General features: G+C 39.1%; 1 protein-coding gene across 4 annotated transcripts in view; it reads left to right on the top strand.

Annotated features, from left to right (window-relative positions):
- Positions 1-25,686, top strand: part of PLCB1 (phospholipase C beta 1) — a 660,507-nt gene that overhangs the window by 567,086 nt on the left and 67,735 nt on the right. For 2 of the 4 annotated variants that reach the window (XM_040637985.1, XM_040637984.1), the window contains exons 28-32: positions 9,449-9,525; positions 9,637-9,726; positions 10,184-10,241; positions 10,846-10,932; positions 21,793-21,910. In XM_040637985.1, coding sequence (XP_040493919.1) covers positions 9,449-9,525; positions 9,637-9,726; positions 10,184-10,241; positions 10,846-10,932; positions 21,793-21,891 — 411 coding nt within the window. In that variant the 3' untranslated portion in view covers positions 21,892-21,910. The remainder of the gene's footprint in view (positions 1-9,448; positions 9,526-9,636; positions 9,727-10,183; positions 10,242-10,845; positions 10,933-21,792; positions 21,911-25,686) is intronic. The other 2 variants (XM_040637987.1, XM_040637986.1) reach the window with 1 other exon arrangement.

The raw sequence follows: 25,686 nt of genomic DNA, 5'->3' as shown, positions 1-25,686 counted from the left end.
CATAGTCCCTGCCATCAGGGGCTTACAGTGGTTAAGAGTACAGGTTGTGAAGTCAGACAGATCTGCTAAGAGCATGCCCATCTTTGTCAGGTAGTTTTGTTGCATAACAAACACCTCAAAACTTACTGCCTTAAGATGACAATTTGTTTAGCTCTTGACTCTGTGGGTAGCAATTTGAGCTTGACTAAACTGGATGGCTCCTCTAGTCTTGACTGGGCTCATTCATGTGTCTTGGCTGGAGTCATTCATGTGTCTCTGGTTCAGCGCTCCATCTCCTAGGAGCTCTGCTTTTGGAGCTTGGCTGACTGTCAGCGGAGTCAAGACAGGTGACTGATTTATATCTCTCATCATCCAGCAGGCTACTCTGGGCTTGTTCACGTGGAAGTTGAAAAGGATTCCACTTGAGAGCAAGAGGCAATGGACAAGGTGTTTTGAGAGGTTTTATAAACTTCTTCCTCCTTCTTTGGTCAAAGCATGTCATAAAATTTGCCCAGATTCAAGTGATAGGAAAATAGATTTTACCTCTTATTTAGGGGACCTGCAAGTCACATTACAGGAAGTGGTGGAGAATTAAGGCAATAATCTACACACAGCCCTCATAATTTGGTTGTGAGATGCAATAAAATAATCTAGGGAAACTTAACGTGGTGCCTAGAAAATAGTCAGCATTCTTTACCAAAAGACTATTTGCACAGGATTTAAACAGAGAAGGCATGACTTCCGTTTTTAGTTGTATAACTTTTGCTGAGTCATTTCACCACTGTGAGTCTGTATCCTCATTTTTAAAACAAAAAGTTGGTACGAGAATGTTTGTAACGTCTCCCTCTGATAGTAATGCTAGCTTAATTTAATTATAGAATCAGAGATGACCCAACTCTCAGGCCTATTAAAATAATAATGAGGGATTTCAGTTTAAAGCAATAAACTTTTTGGTTTTTCTTTTGTGTGTGTATACAATATATCTTAATGTACTTTTATGTGTTAATTGGTAACTATTTAGGTAACTTTAAGGGAAAAAGTCAGGAAACGGAATCATCCCCAAAGGCAAAGAAAATAATAGTTTTGACTTGTGTCAACTTAAAAAAGCTTAGGGAACAGGAGGGATTATGCTGGAAGGAAAATTCCAAAATAGAACCCACAAGTCTGATCATTTCGTTTGTGCTCTCTGGAATTACAGGACTCATTGCATTCCATTTGACAAGTCAGGGATGCTGAAATGATATATTTTGCATTAAGAAAAAAAAGTAGCTGACACGCTGTGGTATTTATCTTCACAGGCAGCTCTTCCGAGTCTGGATTCCAAAGGGACTGTTGAAATATTAAGCCCATGATTTATTGCCCTATTTTAGTAACAAACCACAGGACAAATCACATATCTTTTAATCAGATCTCCTTTGCTAATTATTTGAAAACCTCCAGTTTGAACATTATTGCTACTTTCCCACATCTGAGTGGTAACCAATATTTATTTTATTTATTCTGAGTTAAATGGTCTTGACATCTTTTAAAAGTACAAAGATTTACCCTAAAATTGTGGTGGTTTGGTGATTGTTTTTTTATTCAATTTAATCAGATATGATAATCTCAATTAACTTGATGAAATGCAAACATTTTCTCATTGGCCAAACCCAACCATCATTAGCATGCCTTAAGTAGAGCCCCCTTTATCAAATTTCTTGATTTTTTTAAAGTTTGAAGGTATTTCCGGTTGATAGCCTCATAAAAGAATACCAGAACTATCATTCAAGGGAGCACGCTACATTGATTTATTTATATTTCCCAGAAAACTCAAAAGCTGACATTTACCTCAGCATAACTTAAAAGTGAAAAATAATTTTAAATGTTACAGCTTTTATGGGCCAGCTTATTGACATGGACCAGGAATCTTGGTCAGATTTTCATTTTTATTTATTTTTGCTCAGCTAGAAAAAAAATTCCAAGGATCCTTCAACATTTACACTCGAATAAGCTGCTATAAATTCTATGTAGCTATGCAAGTTTAAGAAAATAATTTCATAGGTATGAAAGAATATCTCAGACAATGATGGTTGCCCTTTGAGTCCAAGATTTTGTCCTCCTGAAAAGAAAGGAGAGCTAGTGGAGACTATCAGGTCCACATGGACCGAGCCTGTCTGTTGGCTCACAGCTGGACCCTCCATACTAGTATAGTTCCCAGCACATCATAGGTTCTTAGTTAATATTGGTTGACTGACTGAATGAATAATTCTCAATTCGAATGGCCAAGATAACACCCCAGTATGAATACCCACCTTGCATTTAAAATGTCAGTAATTACTTAGTTTAGAAGCATCATAAATTAATTCTTTGTAGAAGAAAAAAAACAAAACAAATTGGAGTGAAAATTCAGAGTGGATGCTTTGATGAGCAGAAAAGAAGGTGGTATCTTCTCTAGATATTACTGGAAGGGGGAAGGAAGATGGGTTGTGCCTGAAATGCGAACATTCTATACTTGACTTTTGCTCATTTTCCAAAATTGTCCTTCTTAAGAAGAAACTAAACAGGCCAACTTCTGTCCACATTTTTTTTTAATTCCCTTTGAGTTAGAGTCAAGGAATTATTCTCTTCCATGGAAACCATTCTCTCATCCTCAAACGACTAACCCAAGTGAATTTCAGCATGGAGTTGAAAACAAGCCTGAAATTATATTCCCCCAGGGCTTTTCTTTTTCACTCCTTAAAAGGTTTGGAACATTTAACTAGGAGAGTTGTCAAGAGTGGTAAACAAATAAGCCCAATAACTGAAATGTGTCTATTCCTTTGGGCCAGAGAAAAGAATCATACTAAAAGTTAAAATTAAATGTTGTTTACTGCATTTCAGTTTAACCATGTACTCTCTTGTGTTTTTTTTTTTCCCCTGTGAATGCTAAACCTTTTCTTCTTTCCTGTCTTCAGTGAGTTTTGTGAGTAATGCATGATTGAATAGTTCTTTGAGTAGAGCCTGTCTGCTAATAAATACACCAAAAGTGAGTGCATCCTTATGTTAGTTAAAAACCTCTCCAGTTATTATGTGAAAAATCCTTCTTCTGGGTTCCATTTTCATATCTGATACTCAGAGAGGTTCCTTTTTCTTATTTGGCATTTTCTCTTTCTCTTTTTTGTCAGGATTCTCTTGGTTGCAAGTGACGGAAATCCATGTCAAACGAATTTATATACTAGAAAAACACGCAGGTAGATCACATAAGGAAAGACTGACCATCCATACCATGGAAGGGAAGGGATGGAGAAATGGATGTCAGAAATCATTGGCAGCCCTTTCTATGTCTGTCTGTCTATTTACCTGTGTCTCTCCCCTTTTCTTTCTGTTCCTTTCTCTCTCTCTCAGTCCTTCTCCCTCCCTCCTTTCTTCTCTCTCTCTCTCTCTCTCTCTCCTGCTTTTCAATGTGTATTACCACTATTCTTTTCCAACAGCATACAGGCTTCCCCCTGTCAGAAAATATAGGCACCAGCCCCATCTAAGTTATATTTCTTTATCCAGTAGCAGGTTGGGAAAATCTTGAGGAAAGCCTTATGAGAGTCAAGTGATTGACCAAACTTGCAACCTTAGACTGATCACCTGTGGCTAAAGTCAGGTTATGATTGGTCCAACTTGGATCAATGCCTCCCCTGCGACCAGTTACCTTAGCCAAGGGATGGAGATAAAGAATACAGTAGCTCCCATGGGAATCACATTGCGCACAGAGCCAGTTCTCAAAAAACAGAAGAAGTTCTTCTGGGGAAGTAGTGTTAGGTAAGGAAAACCAGAGGTAAGCCCCAACTCTCTTTTTAGTGTAGGAAAAGGGTAAGTTATTGATGCATATGTATATGTAATCCCATTGCCAGTTTTATGGGAGTCTGACAATGGTGAAATATTATTAACAAAGACATAATATTAATTATTCTACCTCTTGGACCTTAAGTAGAGGAAGAGTAAAAGAAAACAGTAAATATCAAAAGGGAAGAATTACAGCAAGAGTGACAATCTATTGGAAATAGCTGGAAAGGTCAGAATGCTACAAGAAGGGGTCTGTAGTATGGAAGAGTGGGGGAGACCAAGGGAAACTGAGCACGATGGAAAGACATTCACTTATCTGCCATATTAAACACACAAAGATGTTCTTTTTAAAACACATATTCTTTATAATTCTGTAGAAACAGTTTTCATCAGTTGTATGCAAAAACCATGTTTTTAAAAGCATATTTCATAATAAGGGATTTGTTTCTAAAGAAACAAAACTTAGCTTGTTAAGTACCCAAACTATATAGTTTTGAAAGTATTTCCAATAAGACAGCCCATGGCCTGGACATGATGCTTCATTGTCACCAAGGTCAGGATCAGTGTGGTTTTAAAACTTAAAAGATTTCATTCACAACATTTTCTGAGCACCTATTTTGTATAGAGTCTGGGGTTCCAAAAAAATTATTTAAAAAAGGGAGATTGCAGTGGTGGCATTCTTTTAGGGAACAATAATAAAGAATGTATACGCAAAGGTCAGTATCTGTAGTTGGTATCTTTTACAAAAGCTAGTAAAGGGCCAAGCCTAGAGTTATCTGGGCAGTCAAAGGGGACTATCACCAAAGGCTGGCTTAGTTAGAAGACAAGTGGAGACCTTCACTAGTACCCACTCCCTTAGTTAGAGCAGCCCAACATAATTAAACTTCCTGCACTCATGGGAATGTCCTATATTGTGCTGTCTCCCATTCAAATGGAAATATCATCAAGGTGGAAGAATAACATGAGACAAAGTATAGAAGCGGGTGTGCCTGGACAGCTCAGAGAGCAAAATACTGCCTAGGTTATTGGGTATGATGGCTACTAGCCAGGAAAGGAAATTTGGAGCTGGAGCATAACGTATTTGGGGATAGTTAAGGCTTTGGTACAGACAAGAAGGAACAATATTTGGGATGGAGTGGAAGGACTAGGGAGAGATTGAGGGCAGGAAGGGAATTCTCCGAATCCAGACCAGAGTTAGCAAAAATTTGCATCACAATACTGTTAACACAAAGCCATGAGATACAGGTAACAGGAGCAGTTCACAAATCTCCAGGACTCCCTAGATGTGGAAAGTACCCAAGAAGGAACTCAAACATAATGTCCACTTTTGAACTAAATGATGATAATTAGTGGGAGAATACAATGACTTGTCTTCTGAGCAAGACAAATCCTAAACTTGCTTGCAGAAACATTGAGATGCTGGTGAGTGATCCTCAGGTAGAGTTGGTCAAAGGCAGTAGACGATACTGAAAGGAATTGAAACCCCTAAAAGAGTTGAAGTGACTGTGGTAATTGGTGGAGATACTATAAATTAAGGAAAGAGACCTTTGTGTGAGAGTGGCTGGCAACAGGAGGATAGGATAAAATCATGGTCCCCAGCTGTGTGCAAAGGCACCCTGAGGCACCATGTTGAACTCACAGGGGCATGACGAGATATTTTACATTTTTTAAATGAAACAGCAACATCTGTTGGACACTGTGCAAAGTACTACTGTTAAGTTTGGACCTAATTGCTTCATGAATAAATAGGGCTGTCCTTTTATTTCTTTTAGCCTAAAGGTACCATGAAAAAATTACTGAGATCCCAAGGACACTGTGAACTAAGAAATGTTGTGAATCTCTGGAATAATAAAAGTTAAGTCCTGAGAAATGGCCAATAAGTCTAGTAACAAACAAGTCTTTGTAATCTTAAAGCAAAATCAGGTGAATTCCAGTGGTTGAAGTGGAAGTGTCATGGTGGCGCTGAAGAATATGGGGCCGGGGCATAGAAGCTTTGGAAGCAGCAACTGGTCTTCCATTTCAGGGATAAAAATGAAAGGAAGATCCAACATGGAACACAAGGTCAGGGTTCTTGAAGGGTAAAGGAAGCAGAGATGGGTTTTTATGCAAGGGGAATGTGTCCAGGGCAGAATAAAGTTTGAGAGAAGAAAATGAAATGGTAGATCAGGTCCTGCCACAGGTGGGAGAAGACAGAATGGAAAACAAGGGCAAGAACCTTCCTCTTGGAAGGAAGGGTGAGGAAACCAAGTTAGGGACCTACAAAGTGGTCTAGTAGGACTTGTATGTGTGTTTTTCGTTTCAGCTTTCACAACCACCCCAGGAGGGAAACGTTATCCTTGTGTCAGATGTGAGGGGGCTGAGTTGGGGGTAATGAAGAGAATGTAGATAAAGTGCAAAGATCTTTCGAGACAGAAAAGAGGGAATTTGAGGGAATGTCTTAGTCTCTTACAAGATTAAGTGGCTTAAACAACAAACACTTATTTCTTATAGTTCTGAAGGCTGAAGTCCAAGATTAAGGTGCCTGCAGATCCAATGTCTGGTGAAAGCCCACTTCCTGGTTCATAGATGGCCATCTTTTTACTGTGTCTTCACATGGCCGAAGGGGCAATAGAGCTCTGCAGGATCTCTTTTTTAATGGCACTATTCCTACCATGAGGGCTCAAACTTCATGACCTAATCGCCTCCCAAAGCCCTACCTCCTAATACCATCACATTAGAGATTAGGATTTCAATATATGAATTCTGGGGGGACACAAACATTCAGGCCATAACAGAGGGCTTCTTCTAAATTGTCTCTATCTTCCTCAATAATCTAGACAGTGCCTCTAAAACTGTAATGTGAACACAAATCCTCTGAGAATCTTGTTTAAAATGCAGATTTGGATTTAGTTGATCTGGGGTAAGGCCTGAGAATTTGCATTTCTATTGTGCTGCCAGTCAATGCCAGTGCTGCTAGTCTGAGATGGTTATGCTACACTTTGAGTAACAAGATCTAGAAAACCAAGTCATTAGCTTGGAGTTTGTAGAACAGTGCCAGGTATTTAGGGTACTTGATAAATATTCGTTGGACTGTGGCTAAATTCAATAGTTTCGATAAAGGCATGTGTTCTGGGAGCAAAGGAGGTGGGAACTCTTCTAGACAAAAGCAAAGTGCAGATGGTCTGAGGGAGGGACAATGAGGAAGGCCAGGGGATGCAGCAGGCAGGGAACTTCTGTGGGACTTTGAGGGAGTATAGTGCTGCCAGTTGTATAGGGAGTGACACCAAATCAAAATAAAAGTCAGAATTGAGTGGGGAGAAGGGCTATGGGATCTCAAGCTCAGGGGTTTCCATGACCGGATGGTGAGGTGGCTGAGGATGATGGCAGGAGGTGGAAGGAAAGCAAGAAATGTGAGCAGATGCTGGCATAATCAATAAGAGAGTATTCTGGGGTCAGGTAAATATACAGATGATAAAGTGAAAACAGAAGTATGAAGGCTGTTGAATTCAATAGCACTGCTGGGAGATTTAACAGTGGTCTATAGAATAAGCACAGGCCCACAGAGACCCCCCAGCTCTGGCAAAGTATCCAAATCACCGGAGATTTTGAAAATACTGATTTCCAGGCCCTTCCCCTAGACTTTTGGAGTCCATAGGCCTAGGTACAGTCCCTGGATTCAGCATTTTTAGGAAGTTACCCAGAGCGATTCTGATGTTGCAGCCAAAATTGGGGATAACCCTCTTAACTCCTTGGAGTGAATGAGAGGGAAGAAAGATCTTGTGGGGAAGGAAAGGTGCTGAGTGCACACCCTCAGCTAGAATAGAGATTGCAGGAATTCGCAAGAAAATTTCCAGAGTCTTTGCACACCGACATTTTATGTCTGGACAACTTGATAAATGGCACTACAAAGCTGTAATATTTCATGATTTCTTTAATTGTGATGGTCATGATGAGGCAATCTCTTTTGAATGATCAAATAGTTTTTCTGCTGGCCCAAGTCCCAGTTCATATTTGTTCAGATTTAATCCACTTCACAGATGAATGCATCAAATTTCACATTAACGTTAAGTTAATGTGCCTTTTTAATTATAGTTCTCTAAGAGAATTTCTCCCTGAAGTTTTTATTCTTTTACATAAGAACTTGGTTTTTTTTAAAACAATTTCTAAAATCATAATGAAAAGAACATGGGGAAGTGGTGAAGACTACAAGCCACGGAGCCTGATTTGTTGGGTTTGGACCCAACTCTGCCACTTAACCACCTCTGTGGCTGGGAGCCCAGAACTTGAGCCACATGTGTCAGGGTCTTCATATGTAAAATAAAGATAAAAGCACAACCTCACAGTGCAGCTCTTCAAGTTGAATAGGAATTGAATACACTTAAAACTCTTCAAACTGTGCTGGCCATATGTAAATTACCAACAATAGTTTGCTGGGACTCTGATTAGATTGCCTTGTTCCTGTTGCAGCAACCACTTATATTAAACAGGTCAACTTACTCTGCTGTATCTGAGAATCTCCAACATTGGCGAACAGCAGTAGCGGGGGGCTCTCCTAAGAAGCCCACACCATCTGCTTGGGGCTCCAGTTAGAAGGATGGAGTCCAGTTGCCACTGCTGCCTGAATAATGGCAGAAGGTTCTATAGGTTCTTCATGTGGAAAAGAGAAAGAGATGAGGCTGAAGGGCAAAATGACCCTCATGTAGCTGACAAGCATTTATTGAGCACCTACTAAACACTAGGAATGGTGTGGGGGGCTGAGGATCTGCAAACACAGACACAGTCACTTGCCCTCCGGAAGCTTGGCTTGATAAGAAAGTAGATGCAAAACAGTAAAAGAATTGCTTTCATGGCGTGTATGGAAATTCAATGATGCCATACCAAAGAAGAGAATTTGTCATGGTCTTTGGAAGTTACCCTCATAGGAGGCAAACATCAATTTCTATCTAAGATGGGCAGCTCATAGTCCTCGAAGCAATTAAACAATGAATCCAGTGGAAACCAAGAATTCCAATTCACAGTTGATTATAGCTTATATTCATATCATCCTCATGTGATTTTGAGCTTCAGTGTATTTTCAAGAGATAAAGGCATTGATCATCTCATTTATGACCAAGAACGCATAGGTTCAAAAAATGTAGCACTCTTGACCAAAATCATATTTTTGATGTCCTAGAGTAGGGACTGGAACCCGGGCCTCCGTGTTACCTGTCATTGCATTGAGCCAAGCTGCAGAAACCAGCACAATAATCTAAGAAATCCTGTTTAATTACAAAGGAGAGAAGAAGAAGAATTTCATATTAAAACCTAGATAATGTGATGGTTTTTAAATCATGTCCCCCTTGCCTGTTAGATGCCTGGTAATTGTACCTATTTTAAACGTCAATCACAGATTTTCTTTTTTTTTTTTTTTTAAAGATTTTATTTATTTATGTGACAGAGAGACAGCCAGTGATAGAGGGAACACAGGAGGGGAGTGGGAGAGGAAGAAGCAGGCTCCCAGCGGAGGAGCCCGATGTGGGCCTTGATCCCGGAACGCCAGGATCACGCCCTGAGCCGAAGGCAGACGCTTAACGCCTGCGCTACCCAGGCGCCCCCAATCACAGATTTTCTATCTCCAGATACTGCTGTCTGGGGGACCCAGGGGAGAGGGTGCTTTGTTTATGACCATGTAAAACAGCAAATGCATTTTCTTCCCCAGCTTATTCAAAAGTTGACGGATGTTGCTGAAGAATGTCAGAACAATCAGATGAAGAAGCTCAAAGAAATCTGTGAGAAGTAAGCCTGCATTCTCTTTACAATTGGCTTGTGTTTATAAACGTGTCTCACACAAACTGCCCTTTCATTTACCTTTTCTTTTTTTTCCTTTTACATCCCTTTTGACTTCAGAGAGAAGAAGGAATTAAAGAAGAAGATGGACAAAAAAAGGCAGGAGAAGATAACAGAAGCTAAATCCAAAGACAAAAGTCAAATGGAAGAGTAAGGACAAAGAACCCTTTTTCCCCCACCTGTCACCTGGGGATTATTTTATTCTGTTCAGGATAACAGCTTCTTTACCACATAAAGACCCATCTGTGAAATTCCTCCTCTAATCAACCTTTCAAAAGATCCCTTTTGTAAAGTTTTTAACATGGAAGTCAAAGAGCAGTTCACTAAAGGACCAAGGCGCACCCAGGGATCTTTCCGATAAAGATGGAGTAAAGAGTTTCCCTTAGGAAAAAACCCAACCCTCAGTTCCCAGCATTTAGCGAAAGCAGAGCTTGCTTGCCCTTGGGCAGAACCTGCCTTCTGTCCAGGGCTAGCAGACTGTACCTTTCTTGCAGCATCAATGAGAATGTGGAAAGTTCTGTAAACGTTTCATCTGAAAGTCTGCAGTGCACCTGTTTGTCGATGCCGGATGACCTCATATAATGATCTAGTTGTCATTTGCTCCTAGGGAAAAGACAGAGATGATCCGGTCATACATCCAGGAGGTGGTGCAGTACATCAAGAGGGTATGTCAGTTCATCTCTCTCTGTTTTGCAAACCATGTGTGAATGTTTGGCAAGCACAATGTGAGCCTCTGAAGGGAAGTGCCATGACTTGCTGTATCCATTTATCACCGGCACCCGGAAGAGCTGATTTATAGAGCAGGCGTTCTGTAATCGAAGTTTCTGCAAGTCTAATTGCAAACCTATATATAAAAAGGCTCATCTAAAAATCCATGTCAAGAATCTTTTCCAAAGTCAGGAGCCCAGAAACATAAGGTCAGTTGGAGATACCCCCAAAAATATGTAGTTGTCATCAGCGGTAGGAAAGATGGTAACCTCCAAAGTCACTTCACCATAGTAGTTTTTTTTAAATTGATATTACAGAAAATTTCAAACATTAACAAAAATGTAAGAAAGCATAATCTATAGATCACGCCACCCCCACCCTGTGTTCCCATCACCCAGGACCGACACTGACCAACAGTCTCCTACGCTTGTAAGGGCAGTTCTTGATCGGGATATGAAATAATTCAATGTATGCCAGAGATCTGAAAAGCTTTCAAGTTTTTCTGGAAACATTCCCTTGAATGTTTAGATGAAAATGATTTTCTTTGTAACTTTCTTATAGTTAGAAGAGGCCCAAAGTAAACGGCAAGAAAAACTTGTAGAGAAACACAAGGAGATACGTCAGCAGATCCTGGACGAAAAGCCCAAGGTAAACTGAACCGAATAATAATACACAATAACTTCATTTTCTTTCCATTCAATTCGAGTAAGACCTCTGTAGGCCATGTACCTTGCACACAGTCTCAGCTCCGTTCCTACATGGTACCCTCCTCTGTCTTCCTCAACCATGGTGGAAATCTTTCTAGTAATATTCAGTACACATTTATCACCGACTGCTGAGCTTTACACATTGCAAATGCCGGAGTCCAGCTTCTGACATCTTAGTTTCAGTTGGTTTGAGGTGTGATTCAGGTATCTTTGAAGTACTGTCCCTCTCTCCCTGACAGAATAGAGAGAATTAGAGGAGTTAGCCAAGCCTCTCCAGCTCTAACAACATATTGTAATGGCGGGCTCTGTCTTGCAGAGAATGTCCTGTACCAAAATCACCCTGGTTTTTACCCAGCAAAATGTTCTCATAAACCACCCCCCCCAAAAAACCCAAATCTTCTGTTTGGTCAAAATCAATTGTTGCATGAATATTAACTTTAAACAAATTGATCATCTATAAATCAAATACTTTTAGGTTGGCAAACAACATCTTTATTTTAGATCATTACATACATTTTGATTCATCACTAAATATGTCTACGAAAAATGTGCTTTTCAGTTTTATGATTATTCTATGTGTGGTTTAAAATATCTACTCTAAAAGGAGTTGCTATTCCATACAAGCACTCTTTAAACCTGCAAAGCTCGAAAGTGTTATTTTCATTTCTTTGTCTAGTCCGTTCATCGATTTACTTCTTACAGAATTTTTTGTGGCTAATTCTAAATATAGTTTTGTGGTTATTTCGTTTCTTCTCCTTTTGTATTTATTAGATAGGAGATTTATTTAATAGTTTTAAATCCTAAAGTTTTTAGGCCTGGCAATATAAATGAAGCAGTAATGAAAATCTGAGAATTAATAATACTTAAACATGCTGCTAATTTTTATGTTTTTCATGTAAACATGCAATTTGAATATTCTTAGCCACTATCTTGGGTTGATTATGCATTGGTAATAAGTTTTAAGATAATTTCAGAAATTGCTGTATTTTCCATTTAGGATTGATCTTTCAAAATGTTTGGAGCAAAAGATTCAAGTCCAATTGGAATTTAAGAAACACATTAACACCTTAATAATCAGTCCTAGGTGATATATTCAAATATATACATTTTCAATCCATGCTGTCTGAATTCACCTATCATTACTTTGTAAACTGACATAATATGCCCTGGTTATGATTGCTATCTCATTACCCAGTCTCTGTACTTAAAAAAAAAAAAAAGTCTCTCTTGTGAGATATTGTTGTTCCCACAGAGTTTTATTTTGCTTTGTTTTTGTTTTTGGTCTCAAAATGTCAGCTACTTGTCTCATAGATACAGTGCAATCACAGATGTGTTTCAATTATGTAACAGTATAAAAAACCCGACAAAAATTCTGTTACTGAGCTAGGTTATCGTGATTAAAATCAACTTTGGAACGTGTTAAAGCACCCTTAAACTTCTGCACTGGATATAACTACACATTAGAAGAATAAGTGTTGGACAACTTACAGTCAGAGTGTATTCTGTAGCAATTTTATAGAAAACCCAATTAAAACTGACTTACGTGATAATAAACTTAGTAAGTCAAATTACTGGAAGTTCAGACATTCCACAGTTTGAGGACTGGTTAATCTAACAGCTCAGCAACCTCATCAAGAATCCAGGTATTTTTAGAATTTCCACCATGGCATCTTGCTTTGTTGCCTTTCATGCCTAAGCTGTAAACTTATAGTCACAAGGTGGCTGCCATAGCTCCATGCATCACAACATTACATAAAACTATTCAAAGGCAAAAAAGGCAATGTCTTCATCCTATAGGATTAAGGAAAACCTTCCTAAATCTTCCAATATTCTTCTCCCCGTTGGCTAGGATTGTGCCATATACCCATTCCTAAACCAGTCACAGGAAGGAGAGTGTCATTTGCATGCTTGGCTTAGGCAATTAAGGCTCACTCAAAAGGGTGGAGGGGAGTCCAGCTTCTCCTCAGTTTCATAGTCAACAGGCACCTGAACAAAACTGATGTTTTCTTATCAAAGAAATAGAAATAGCGGGGCACCTGGGTGGCACAGCGGTTGAGCGTCTGCCTTTGGCTCAGGGCGTGATCCCGGCATTCTGGGATCGAGCCCCACATCAGGCTCTTCTGCTATGAGCCTGCTTCTTCCTCTCCCACTCCCCCTGCTTGTGTTCCCTCTCTCACTGGCTGTCTCTATCTCTGTCAAATAAATAAATAAAATCTTAAAAAAAAAAAAAAGAAATAGAAATAGCAATTAAGTAGGTAATTAACAGTGTGTGCCACTACCATATTTATACCAATTTCCCATTTCTTCTTTTTTGGCCTCTTAGCAAGAGATCTGAAATATTTCTATGAATTTATAGTAGTTCTTTGCCTTCATTTTTGTGTTTGTTTTGTTTGTAAAATTCTGAGCCTGTCTGCACATGATCAGTTAATCTGTCCAAATACAGCTAATAATTAGAATCAGATGGTGCTATGGACTGAATTGTGTCCTCCCAAAATTCACATGTTGAAGCTGTAACCCCCAAGGTCATGGTATATGGATAAGAGGCCCTTGGAAGGTATTATGTTTATTTATTCTATTTTTATTTTTTCATTTTTATTGACATATAGTGAATATGCAGTGTTATATTAGTTTCAGGTGTACAATATAATGATTTGACAATTTATACATTACTTAGTGCTCATCATGATAAATGTACTTTTAATCCCCTTAACCTATTTCTCCCATCCCTCCACCCACCTCCCCTCTGGCAACTACCAGTTTGTTCTCTGTATTTAAAGTCTGTTTTTTGTTTTTGGGTTTTTTTGGTCTCTTTTTTATTTGTTTTGTTTCTTAAATTCTACATATGAGTGAAATCATATAGTATTTGTCTTTCTCTGTCTGACTTATTTCACTTAGCATAATACCCTCTAGTTCTATCCATGTTGTTGCAATTGGCAAGATCTCATTCTTTTTATGGCTGAGTAATATTCCATTGTATAAATATACCTAATTTTTTTTAATCCATTCATTTATGGATGGACACTTGGGTTATTTCCATATCTTGGCTATTGTAAATAATGCTGCAGTAAGCATAGGGGTGCATGTACTTTTTCAAATTAGTGTTTTTGTCTTCTTTGGGTAAATATCCAGTAGTGAAAGTACTGGAGCCTCCATACTATTTTCCACAATGGCTGTACCAATTTGCATTCCCACCAAGCATGCATGGGGGTTCCTTTTCCTCCACAACCTCACCAGCATTTATATCTGTTGCCTTCAATTTTGACTGTAGATAGGAACCACAGTGATATCTCTCTGCTTTTCATCCATGTTGCCCTTATGACCATCTTGTGTCTGGATTCGAAGGTTGCCCTTGGAGATTTTGGGTTTCATGTCAAATGAAAGCATTTCTTAAGAGGTGTTCCTCAAGGCTTAAAAAATACTGTGTTTGGGAACCATACTTTAACGATAACGTAAGAAATCATGACAGTTAATATTGTAGGACACAGTGGCTAATCAAAGGGAATGTCTGTGATAAAAAGGAACAATAATAAACAGTGAAGTGAATAAGATCAAGCGTAGGTCATGTGAAGAAAGAACAAAGCACAGGACAGCAAATATAGGCAAGTGAAAGTCCAGGCCAGCACAGCATTCATCCATGCTCCTGTAATTGTTGGATGTGGACCAGAAATAGGATAGCGCTGGCTTTGAAATAATCCCTCTTCACATCCAGTATCAGAATGGCCTTTGAAGCTTGACATAGATATGAGGGAAATTAACAAAAGCAGAAACAATGTAGGAAGAACAGTAACTCAAGGGAATGAAACCGACCAGCAGTATTTATAAAAGAGGTTAACTGAGTCAGTTGCATTCAGTCAGAAAGACGAGAAGGTGGAATGATTTTATGACATCTAGAAATTTATGATCTGTTCCATCACTGAACGTTGGACAAAGAAATTGAGTTGACTCTATAGTAGGTAATATTAAAGATAATTGCAACCTTCCTATGAAGAGGAAAGCATGAAAAACTTAGCCAGAGGTTACTGAGGGGAGTAGAGTTCCTTCTTCACTTATTTTAAGATTCAATAAGCAGTTTTCTACCTCGAAACTAATAATGGCTAATCTTTTGCTTACAGTAAAACTATGCACTACATGACATTGCGTTTCTTACTGTTTGTCAGTTTCTTTTACCAACATGCCAAACATAATCACTTACTTTCTCTTTGTCCACTTATTCTAACTAATATAATAATGTATTTAATGTTCCTAACCTCCTCGGAAACAGGGAGGAAGCTATTTTTCCATGCCTATATTCTCCTAGTATTACTATTTTGAGCTGTTCTGAGCCACAATCACAAGCTGCATAATTTTCCAAGCCTTTGATGATCAAACAACTCCTTTAAAATCGCACAAGTATTTTTTAATAAAAGAAATTTGAAAAGGCATTTGCTGAAAGACAACAGTTCTTCAATGGCAAGGAGCTCTGGCTGGATGTAGAGTGAGCTACATGTGAAGATTAATCCACAGTGTAACCTTCTAACCTTTTGCTCAACCACGGGGTTATGATCTGTAAGTATCAACTCAAGTTCCTAAAATTGTTACCATCTTCCAATAGAACAGTCAGACAACAATGTGACTCAGTCAAAACCATTTCATTTCCACACTCGGACCAAGAACTTCCATCCTACTGGCACATGTTTGGTAGGGACCCAAATGTGGCCAGCCACAGTGTGAAAGTTTATTTTAGAATGTCCAACTTTGTGACATGCTCTAGTCCTTTTTCATATATAGAGTCCATTTTTTCCCCACTAAAAAAGAGATCAATGTGTCTATTCCTTTTGTATGTGATTTTTTGAGGGCATTGAGGAAAATGAAAGTAGGTGATTTCTAGAGGCAACTTATACAGTAGATAAATATCTTGGCCCTCAATTTGATGTAGAATTACACTATGCATTCCTGTACATAAGTCCCTCTGAAATTTCTTAAGTTACAAACATCAGTAAACATCCTTGAAAGAGAATACTCAGTTCCTTTTCAGTAAAGTTATAAATTCTGAAGAAATGTTCAGTTGCATGTATCCTAGCAGTGAAATATTTTATTCAGTCCCTGAGTGTATGCTATTTTCAGCTTTGCTCAAGGTGTGTCTTTTTATGAAAACTATAGCTGCAGAGTTCTTACGATGGATGCAATAAACCCCACCAATTATATAGGTGACATAATTGGTTTCCTTGGGATTTCCATCCCTGGGTTTGCCAAAGCCAATAGGAAAAGTGTATATGTGTACAAGGGGTGATTGAAGCAACTCACAACCCAACTGCCAGTAGAGAGAAACCATACCTTCTGTCGTCACGTTCAACCCTAACTGATTCATTATAAAAAGGACACTCTGTCTTTCTCCTGAACACTTCAAAAAGATTTATTTTAACATGTTGAAGCATCATTAATCAGAGTTGCCCTGAATCTACTGCAAATATTCCAATATATATATAGATCACTTTGTAGGTACTGGCTCTCAATGCAAGAAGAATCGTCTTTTGAGGGAACTTTTTAATGAACCATCTCCATAACCTCATAAAACAGTCAATAAATGTGGAATTTACTTTTTCCCCTGACACTTAATTTGTCTTTGATGCTTCTTAGAACACAAGTTTTCTGTTTTAAATTGAGCTCATCAATAAGTGAGAATTCCAGGAAGCTTTAGGGCATTTTAATTTATAGCAAAAGAACATTTCATCATGTGGCCTACTGGCTCTTATTTTTTTCCTCTACCAGGGTAATATAGACTGATTTTCCTCATTTCCGTGACATCTTTGGAATGAACAGGATGAGTGACTCATTCCTCTGGGTGAAGTTAGTCTTGTCAGACCTACCACTGGGCCCTGAGACAGAACTCTCAATGTAGTGATTTCAGTCCTGCTTCCCAGTGTCCAAGGAAAAAGAGACTAGAGGATTTAAAGTAAAAGCTTCTTCCTTACATTCTTCATTTGTGTGTTGTCTGATCCTTTGCAACTTAATGGGGGAAATGTGGATTCTCCCTGCCATTACCCATTGGACCTTCTCAATGAAGCCAAACCACAGGGTGCAAACTGGCTGCCTGTTGACTTTGTTTGCTTGTTATCAAGTCTTGGTAGACCCACCCAATGGTTTGTTTTTTTGTTTTTTTCTATAGAAGAAACTTCTTTTCCATTTGGATCAATGTGAATAATTGCCTTTAAAAGATGTAGTTATTCGTTATTTTCTTAAATGTAGAACTTGGATACATTGACTGTTTTTCTGGGCAATACTAGAACATTAGAACAGTTTGACTCCTGTCTCCTGATTTATTTTTGAAATTTATTAATAATTGTGTACACATTTCTAAACAAATAAGACATTCTTATTCTATATTATACAATCAGTGTTCATTTAAACTTATCTATATATTCACAAGATTTTTTGTCCAGCATTCTATCTTGTGTCTCAGATGTCTATTTGGGACCATTATCTTCTACATCCTTTAGAAGTTCCTTTATACGGTCTACCGATGGCAAACTCTTTGGGGTTTTTGGTTTTGTTTTCATTGTTGTCTGAATATGTCTTTATTTTACCTTCATTATGAAAGGATACTTTCACCGGGTATAAAATTTTAGATCGACAGTTATTTTCTTTTAGCACATTGAAGATAAAATTCCCCTATCCTCTGGCTTCTCTTATTATTAGAAGCTGTTAGTCTTAGTGTAAATCTTTTGATAACAGCTTGCATTTTTCCTTCTTGACTTATATTTAAGATTTTTTCTTTGTGTCCTATGCATTTTTTCTAAAATGTATCTAAATAGGTGTCTGAGGCAGCTGGATGGATAACTTTCCTCACTTCTGTAGAAACGCAGCCATCGTGTCAGCAAAAATGACTTCCATCACATTATTTACATATAAAATAAAATGGACCTTTTACTCCATCGACTCAGTCTTGTGACTCTTTTCAGTATTTTCACTATTTTTGTTTCTCTGTGCTACCCTGTGGACAATTTTTCTCTGACCCTTTTTCTAATTCACCAATTCTTTGTTCACACTGCTCTTCTACTTTTCCACTGAGTTTTTAATTCTAGCTTTTGTGTTCTATTTGATTCCATAAGTGTTATTTGGTTTATTTTCAAATCTACAATATCTATGCCTGGCTTATCATACGGAAAGTTTCCTCTGAGATTCCTCATTCTGTACAGGCCACAGGCTTTGAGTTGTGGTCTCACCCTACCCAGCTTTCAAAAGATGAATTCAATTTCCAGCATTAGCAAAAGCCTATCAGGGCAAAAGTGGCTTCCCTGTCTAGGTTTGAGGCTCTGCCGTTTAGGCCTGATCATTCTTTAAATTTTTGTGGTTCTTAGGTTCTTTAAAGAAAATAATTTCAATCTCAAATCCAGCTTTTTAAGTTGTTTTTGGTGAGAAGGATGGTCCAAGTAACCTAACCAGAAATAGAAAATCCCTACATGGTGTTTCTAATATGTTTGAATTTATTAACATCTGTATTGGTTGGAGTTCACCTAGAGAAGCAGAACCTGAAGAAGATTGAGTCTTTATCACAGAGCGAAACACACACACACCTGGCCCAGGAGTCAGAACAACGAAAGAAAAACCCAAAAAGAAGGGAAAGTGATTCCAGACCCCATTCAACAGATCTGCAACAACACGTGTGTGTTACAGATGGCTGCTGCCTCCCTCCTCAGCTCTCCAACTCTCAGGAGAGTCTCCCCTGTAACTCACCTTACCTGGAATGGGAACTCTGGGAAATGTATTTCAGCCTAAGCAAGTCGGCACATTACAAAACCCTCATGCTATTATTTAATACTTGGAAATTTTCTTGTTTAAAAAAAATAATTTCTCTTTAAAAATTAGATTATATGGGAGCACCTGGCTAGCTCAGTCAGTGGAGCACATGACTCTTGATTTCAGGACTGTGAGTTCAAGCCCCACATTGGGTATAAAGATTACTTAAAAATAAAATCTTTTAAAAAATTAGATTATATGATTACAGAGAGCCAACATGTAAACAAATCTCTAGGGCAGAGAAGTGGCTCCCCTTAGGCCTGCATGGCATTCTCCAGGCTGCCTTGTGGATTTCTGTTATCTATTAGCCCCTGTAAGGCAATTGGGTTTGAGATTTAAACAAAAGTGGAATGGAGATTCATGTGGTTGTCATTGATTCCTCCCCCTTTTCTCTACCCCATTAACTTTCTTTCCCCTTCCTTTGCTCTTACTTTCTTTCCTGAGGATGAGAAAATGTGGGAGTGCAGTGATGGGTATATCGTTTAGACAGGAGGGAATCCAAAGAGAATACTCACCACTTGCTAGAGCAGAGAGTGTATGTGTTGATGGGGTTCATCGTCTTCCCAGCAAGAACTGAGATTAGCGTCAGGAATAGGATGAGATGGACTTTAATCCCATTGACTTTCATCTGCCCTTAACAAAAGAGTTCACACAACCATGGAGAGCCCACAAAACCTTCTGGGTTGATTTCTACTCTGTGTGCCTGCCATTGTGCATGACTTATGTGAATTTTGCCAATAGTAATTAGATGTTTTATCCCAAATGTATCTCTAGTTTGCTTTTAAAGTCCTGCCTTGGTATAACTAGAATAATAAAAATAGTCAAGCATACACACCCTAAATGCTATTTAAGGCGAGGAATGTAAAGATTTCATGACCTCAGAAGCACTACCTGATTTTACCACGGCTCTCAACGGTCTCACGGGAGGGATGGTAAATTCAAACCAAGAGAAATATGCACCTGTAGAGTATCCAGAAAGGAAACGTCCTGGTGCTTTGAAACATTTGATGAAGCAGCATGCACACACCAGAGGAAAAGCTATTGCAGAAGGAAAAGTGCATGACCACTGAGCTGAAAAAGGCTAAAGAAAATTTCAGTTCAAAATAGGAAAGCAGTTTCTAGAAGCAAGAGTCACATTCTCTGTTTCCCATGTATTCTGCCTAAGGCCAAATTAATGTACCAAACCTACCACTTGGAGTCTTGGTTATGCTTTTTCTGTCAACAAACATCAATTGATACAAGTCTTCTACATTTATTATCATCATTTGCTGAGGATAATCTTTGAATTTGACAAGGAGGTCTTTGACTTTGTAGCTGACACCAAGGCTCAAGTAGTATTTTCATATTTCAAAGAGTTTCACATTTCAAAGAGTTTTATCAGTAGAGGTGGATTTAACTTTTGCTAATGTTTGTGATGGAATAATGAGCAACAGTTCATGACATTTCTGATAGTTTGCATGGATTCTCCACTACATACCCTCTGTGACCATCACATAGACACACGCCTTCACACACAAACAACTTTATACAATTGCTAGCTTATGGGAAATCCTGCCTGAGATAGTAGCCAGTAGCACATATATGTTTTTGGTGACATGGAGAGAATAAGAAATATGTTGTCTTCTAGCTTTGGCTGGAAAAGATTTTTTTTTTTCCTTTTCCTTTGAATGTTGCATATTTTTTTTTTAAGTAGTTCTTAGATTTTAGGAACTACATAATGAGCTGTTGCAATTCTTTAATTGATTATTAGGACTTTGTTCTAGGTGGGATCACAAATACCTCAGGACTTACAAAATATTATAAAACAGTTAGGATATCTTTATAATTGTTAAGGTACCAAGTGCAGCACCATTACCCCAGTCAAAGCCACCATCATTTCTCAGCTGGATTTCTAAATAACCTCTTAACTGGTCTTCCCACTTCCACATGTGCCCACTTACAATCTACTCCCAGCAGGGCAAACTGAGTCATCCTTGAGAACATAAATCAGCTCACCCCTCAATTCAAGACTCTTTCATGGCTCTCATCTCTCTGAGAAATAAAAGTCTACAAGGTCTGACATGTCCTGACTCCACTTTGCTGTATCTCCTCTTTGTTTCCTCATTGACCTACTCTCTGCTCCAGCCATCTCGGGTTCCTTGCTAGGATCTAACAAGCCAGTCCAATGCCACCTTGGACTGTTTTATGGAGTATTTCCTCTGCCCAGAGTGTTCATCTCTCAAGGGTCTGCTTGGGCAACTCCGTCTTGTTGCTCAAGTCTTTGCTCAAAACTTTCTTTTCAAAGAGGCCTTCCATGACCCCTTTACTAACATGTGCACCCCTTCCACCACTTCCCCATTCCTGGCATCTCCTCTTCCGTTTATCTTGCTCTACTTTCTGTGTTTCTTAGCATTTATCACCTTCTCCCATTAGGTCATTTACTTCTTTCTTAGGTGTGTCGTTCAGTGTTGAACCCTTCCCAGTGGACATAAGCTGCATTTACGTTGGAGGGCAGGGGTTTAGACTGTTTTGCTCACTGAATGCTCTTGAGTTCTAGAACAATGCCTGGCACATAGTTGGTGCTCAATACATTTTTTTTTAAATAAACGAGTTATGTAGATGGCTAACAAAACTAACTTTATGTATTTAAAAAAATAGTTTTCTGTCTTTGAGTGAGAAAAGTATAGCCATTCAGTCCAGACTCATTGGGCTGCGTTGTTCAGTTGCTGTCAGGGATTCAGTATAATCTCTTTTCAAATTTCTTGACAGTAGTGGGATTTTGTAAAGAATTTCTCAAAGCTACTAGTTACGCTCATATTTAACATCTAATTCCTATAGAGGGCAAGCAAGAACCAAGAATTCAGTTGCCAATCTCATTGCATTTGTGGTCGGAAGTGTTGGAATAGACAAAGGAGATGGAGATTTTAAATCTCTATTCTAGAAGGGACTCCAAGAGAGCTCCCAGACAAAGAATTTGAAACAACCAATGATTAGAAATCAATTTTAATGCCACCAAAATGACAGCCTCCCTTTTTTTCCCACACAGGGGGACGGTTCCTCCTCATTCTTGTCGGAAACTTGCCATGAGGATCCCTCTGTTTCCCCCAACTTTACTCCCCCCAACCCTCAAGCTCTCAAGTGGTGACCACCGTCCTTCCGGCCAGGTAGGACTGGATGGGAGGGGTCGCTTTTGAGAGAGGGGTGGCATGTGGCCATCAGGTTTACAGGCATCATGGACTCGTTCCTTTGTTTTTCACGCCGCCTCCGCCCCCTGCCAGCCTTTCTCTACATTCACATCCTTTTCCTGCCATAGTTTCTAGCTACACCCGTGATGTACCCTCATCTTTACCTGTCTTCCCCTGGTATTTATTTTTTCATCATTGTTCTCTCTCTTCTTGACATCAATTTCATTCTTCCCTATTGTCTTCTTCCCCTTTCTTCATTTTATTTCTCTAGTTGCAAAACTAGCTTCCTTTTAGAACTCAATCTTTCTCTCTTACACTCACACTGTTATTTCTGCTTTTGAGACCTTTTTAAGTTCCTACTTCTTGCAGCACTGGTTGCCCACAGTCTTATTATCTTGAACTCCAGTGGGATTAAATCAACTCTCAGGGAGTCTTCCTGACCCACTCCATTCAATTGACTACACCCGTCCTTTTAAAAATCCAGCAAAAGCCATTGTATTCCCACATGACATTTTGAATTAAGGGGATAGCTCAGGATTTCCTGATTCTCTAAAATCAAGAGCTCTTGAAAAGACCTCACTAGTAGGGATGCCTGGGCCAGGGGCTGCTGGTTGGAACAAAATGAAGATCAGATGTTAGAGAGGACTTTAACTTGCCAGAGGAAATGCATCGTGAAATCTACTGTGTTCCTCTTGCCAATAAGAAAACTGGTCGAAGCCATTTCAGTGCGTGTGCATTTCAGGGAGAAAAGAGGTGTTATTGTGATTATAAAGAAAGCAGAATACATCTATTCTGATGGATTGAAAGCAGAGACATACAATGAGGGTTATGATGTATTCATCTGCAAGCACTTGTTGATCTGGGAAGCAGTACGTTTAGAAACATGTCGAAGAATTAGTGAAAACAACTTTACTGGGAAAAAAACCAAAAAAGCTGTAATTTCTTTCTTGTCCTCTACATCCATCAGCACATGCAGTGATGCCCCTAGCTCAGCACTTCTCAAACTTCAGTGAGTGTATGAATTATCTGGAGGTCCTATGAAAATGCATATTCTGATTCCAGAGGTCTGGGTGGGACCTGAGATCTGCATTTCTCACCTGATTCCAGGGGATGCCCTTGTTGCCACATTTCCATGGACCACATTTGACAAGCAGGGACCTAGTACATTCCTACCCCTCCTGGACGTAGCACCTGGAAGGAAAAGCTTTAAGCTACTTTTCTGGAGGTTTATTGTATTTTAAGTTTTCGACCTAATCACAAGCCTGACCCTTTGAGACCTTTTTATTTTTTTACTATGGACTATGACACTAGAGAAAGGCAGAGAATGACATTTGAGAGCAAAGCCCCAGCCTGGCTATGAATTCCTTCCATGTCCTCCCAACGATGACGATCTTGTTGTGATAAAGCCCATATGGAAAGGTGACCTTGTTGTGACCTTGTTGTGATAAAGCCCATATGGAAAGGTGGGGCAGGGGAGGGGCGGGCAATATTGATTTCTTCCAGAAGGCATCAGGGAGACCTTGACAATGTCTTCTTCATTTGTCTATAAATGTTCAGGGTATTTTTTAAGTCATCAGGTTTCAGCATCATTGGATTTTTGCTTGTTTTTGTTTGTTGTCACTGTCCTGGTGTTTTTGAAAGTTATTGTGAAACATTTAATACCACAGGTAGGATACTGAATTCTCTCCGAGGAGGTAAATGGCAATGAAGCTCAGAACACACGACTTGGGTTTTGTTTTTCAAAACAAATGCAAGAGAGACCTAAGTACCCCATTTTGGTTGTTGTGCTCCATCAGGCTTCTAATGGCTGGTCCTTGACTTGTTTTTCCTTTAGAAGGTCAACTGAGCTTCCCGTGGAGCAAAAATATTTGTTTTCAAAAGACATAGGTATTCCCACAATACCCGGACATTAAGAAAATCTTTAATCACATCATTAGTTTGGTCCCTTCAGCTTTTCACATATAAAAGGCAATATAAAAATAAACCAATTTCACATGTTCCATGGGAAAATAGGTTTCATTGCTAAAACGGAACAAAAAATTACACTGTTTTGTAGAGAAAAAGAACAAAAAGTCCTTCTCTGCCAGTATATGAAAGGTACATTTTTGGGCCACGTTTAATATTTCCCCCAAATGTTTCTCCTCACCTCATACATTTCCATTGACAGACTACGGCTGAACACAAAATGAATGAATAAACAGTAATAGTAGATAAAGCCATCGTGCATTTGCTAGAAAAGAGTGATTTTTTTCCTCTAAGATTGATCCTGACTGCTCCTCACATAAATACTTGAAATTTCATGTTTTTAAATTTGTGAATGCAAACCTTCATTAATGAAAAGTATATTTCTTGTTATCCACTGAAGATTAATAAATGGAGCTGAAAAGGTTAGTCATACTTTTAACCATAGTAACTTCTGTGTTTTAGTAAATACAAATCACTATATAGCAAGATTGCAAATAAACAAAAGGGATGTTTGCTCATTTTGTGTATATATGAGCCTTTGCATAAAGACCTATATATATCTCTAAATATATATATAGGTCTATATCTATAGGTATCTATAGATATCTATAGAGATATATGGACCAATGTCTATAAAAATGCCAGTGATATAGCATTGGAAAATTATCAGTTTATGCAAAGAATTCATTAAGTGCCTTCTTTATTCTGGGCTGTGTCAATTTCAATTTTAGTAGGGAGCACAAAAGAGCAAAAAACACAGGTCCTACCTGCTTTTAAAGAATAAAGAGCAATTCAAGGCCATAGAAGAGCATTAAAAAGTTTTTTTCCCCCTGACATTTAAACAATAACAGAAACAACTAGCAATTATTGAATACTTACTACGTTGCCAAGCACCTTCAAAGCACATCACATGTGTTATCCTGGTCGTCTCGACATTGCACAGTAGAGGAAATTAAGGTTCAAAAAAGTTAATAAACTTTCCCGAGGTCATACAAAGAGTGTCCAACCTTGGAGACCGTGTGTTGTGTATTGTGCCCCTCAGCGTTCTCAGTAAATATCTGAAACTGTGATTTTATGATATAGATGTCAGGGGTGTGATATCTCTTGCTCACATTTCATGGACAGGCAAGCAATAAGGGTGCACCATCTGTGCCTCAGTATACACATCTGTAAAATGGGGAGACCACCTAGCAGGCTCACTGTTGATGGAAAGAGATCTCTCCGAGTCACGAGAAGGATGGACACATTCACATACACCAAACACTGTTTCCTTCCTGGTGGTATACTCCAGCCTTCATAAGATCACAACCCAATGTGGCCAGGGATTTAGCCCCCAGACTGATCACAACAGCAAGAGGAATTAAATCACATAGGCAGAATGTTCAAGTTTCTCAATATCACTTGTTTTTAAACTGATGTCTTAGAGAAGAACCTCTCGCAGGACTTCCAGCCCTGTGAACATAGGGCTCGGCTCCGGGGGTCAGCGTTGGCAGCAGCTCCCAGGCCATGGGTGAGAGGCAGGCAGCTGTTTTCTGCGCTCAGCACACCCAGCGGGCAAGTAATGCCCAGCAGAGGGGAGACTGAGACTCAGTGTGACCTGTGCAGGTGGGTTAAAAGGATTTTGACACAACTTTCTCTGTCCTCGGCTGCTAGGGCTCACTGCTCCCCTCTCTAAAGCATGAGGATTGAGGATGGACACTCTCTCCCCTTCCAACCCGGACTCTCCTTCTCCCTCCTTTCTTCTCTACTCCATCTAGCTTGTGCTTGTCGGTGCTGAGTTCAAACCGGAG

This window comes from Ursus maritimus, unplaced genomic scaffold, assembly GCF_017311325.1.
Source record: "Ursus maritimus isolate PB19 unplaced genomic scaffold, ASM1731132v1 scaffold_22, whole genome shotgun sequence".
Taxonomy (NCBI): Eukaryota; Metazoa; Chordata; class Mammalia; order Carnivora; family Ursidae; genus Ursus; species Ursus maritimus.
Note: the sequence above shows the minus strand (reverse complement) of the source record. Positions and strands in the feature narration are given on the sequence as shown.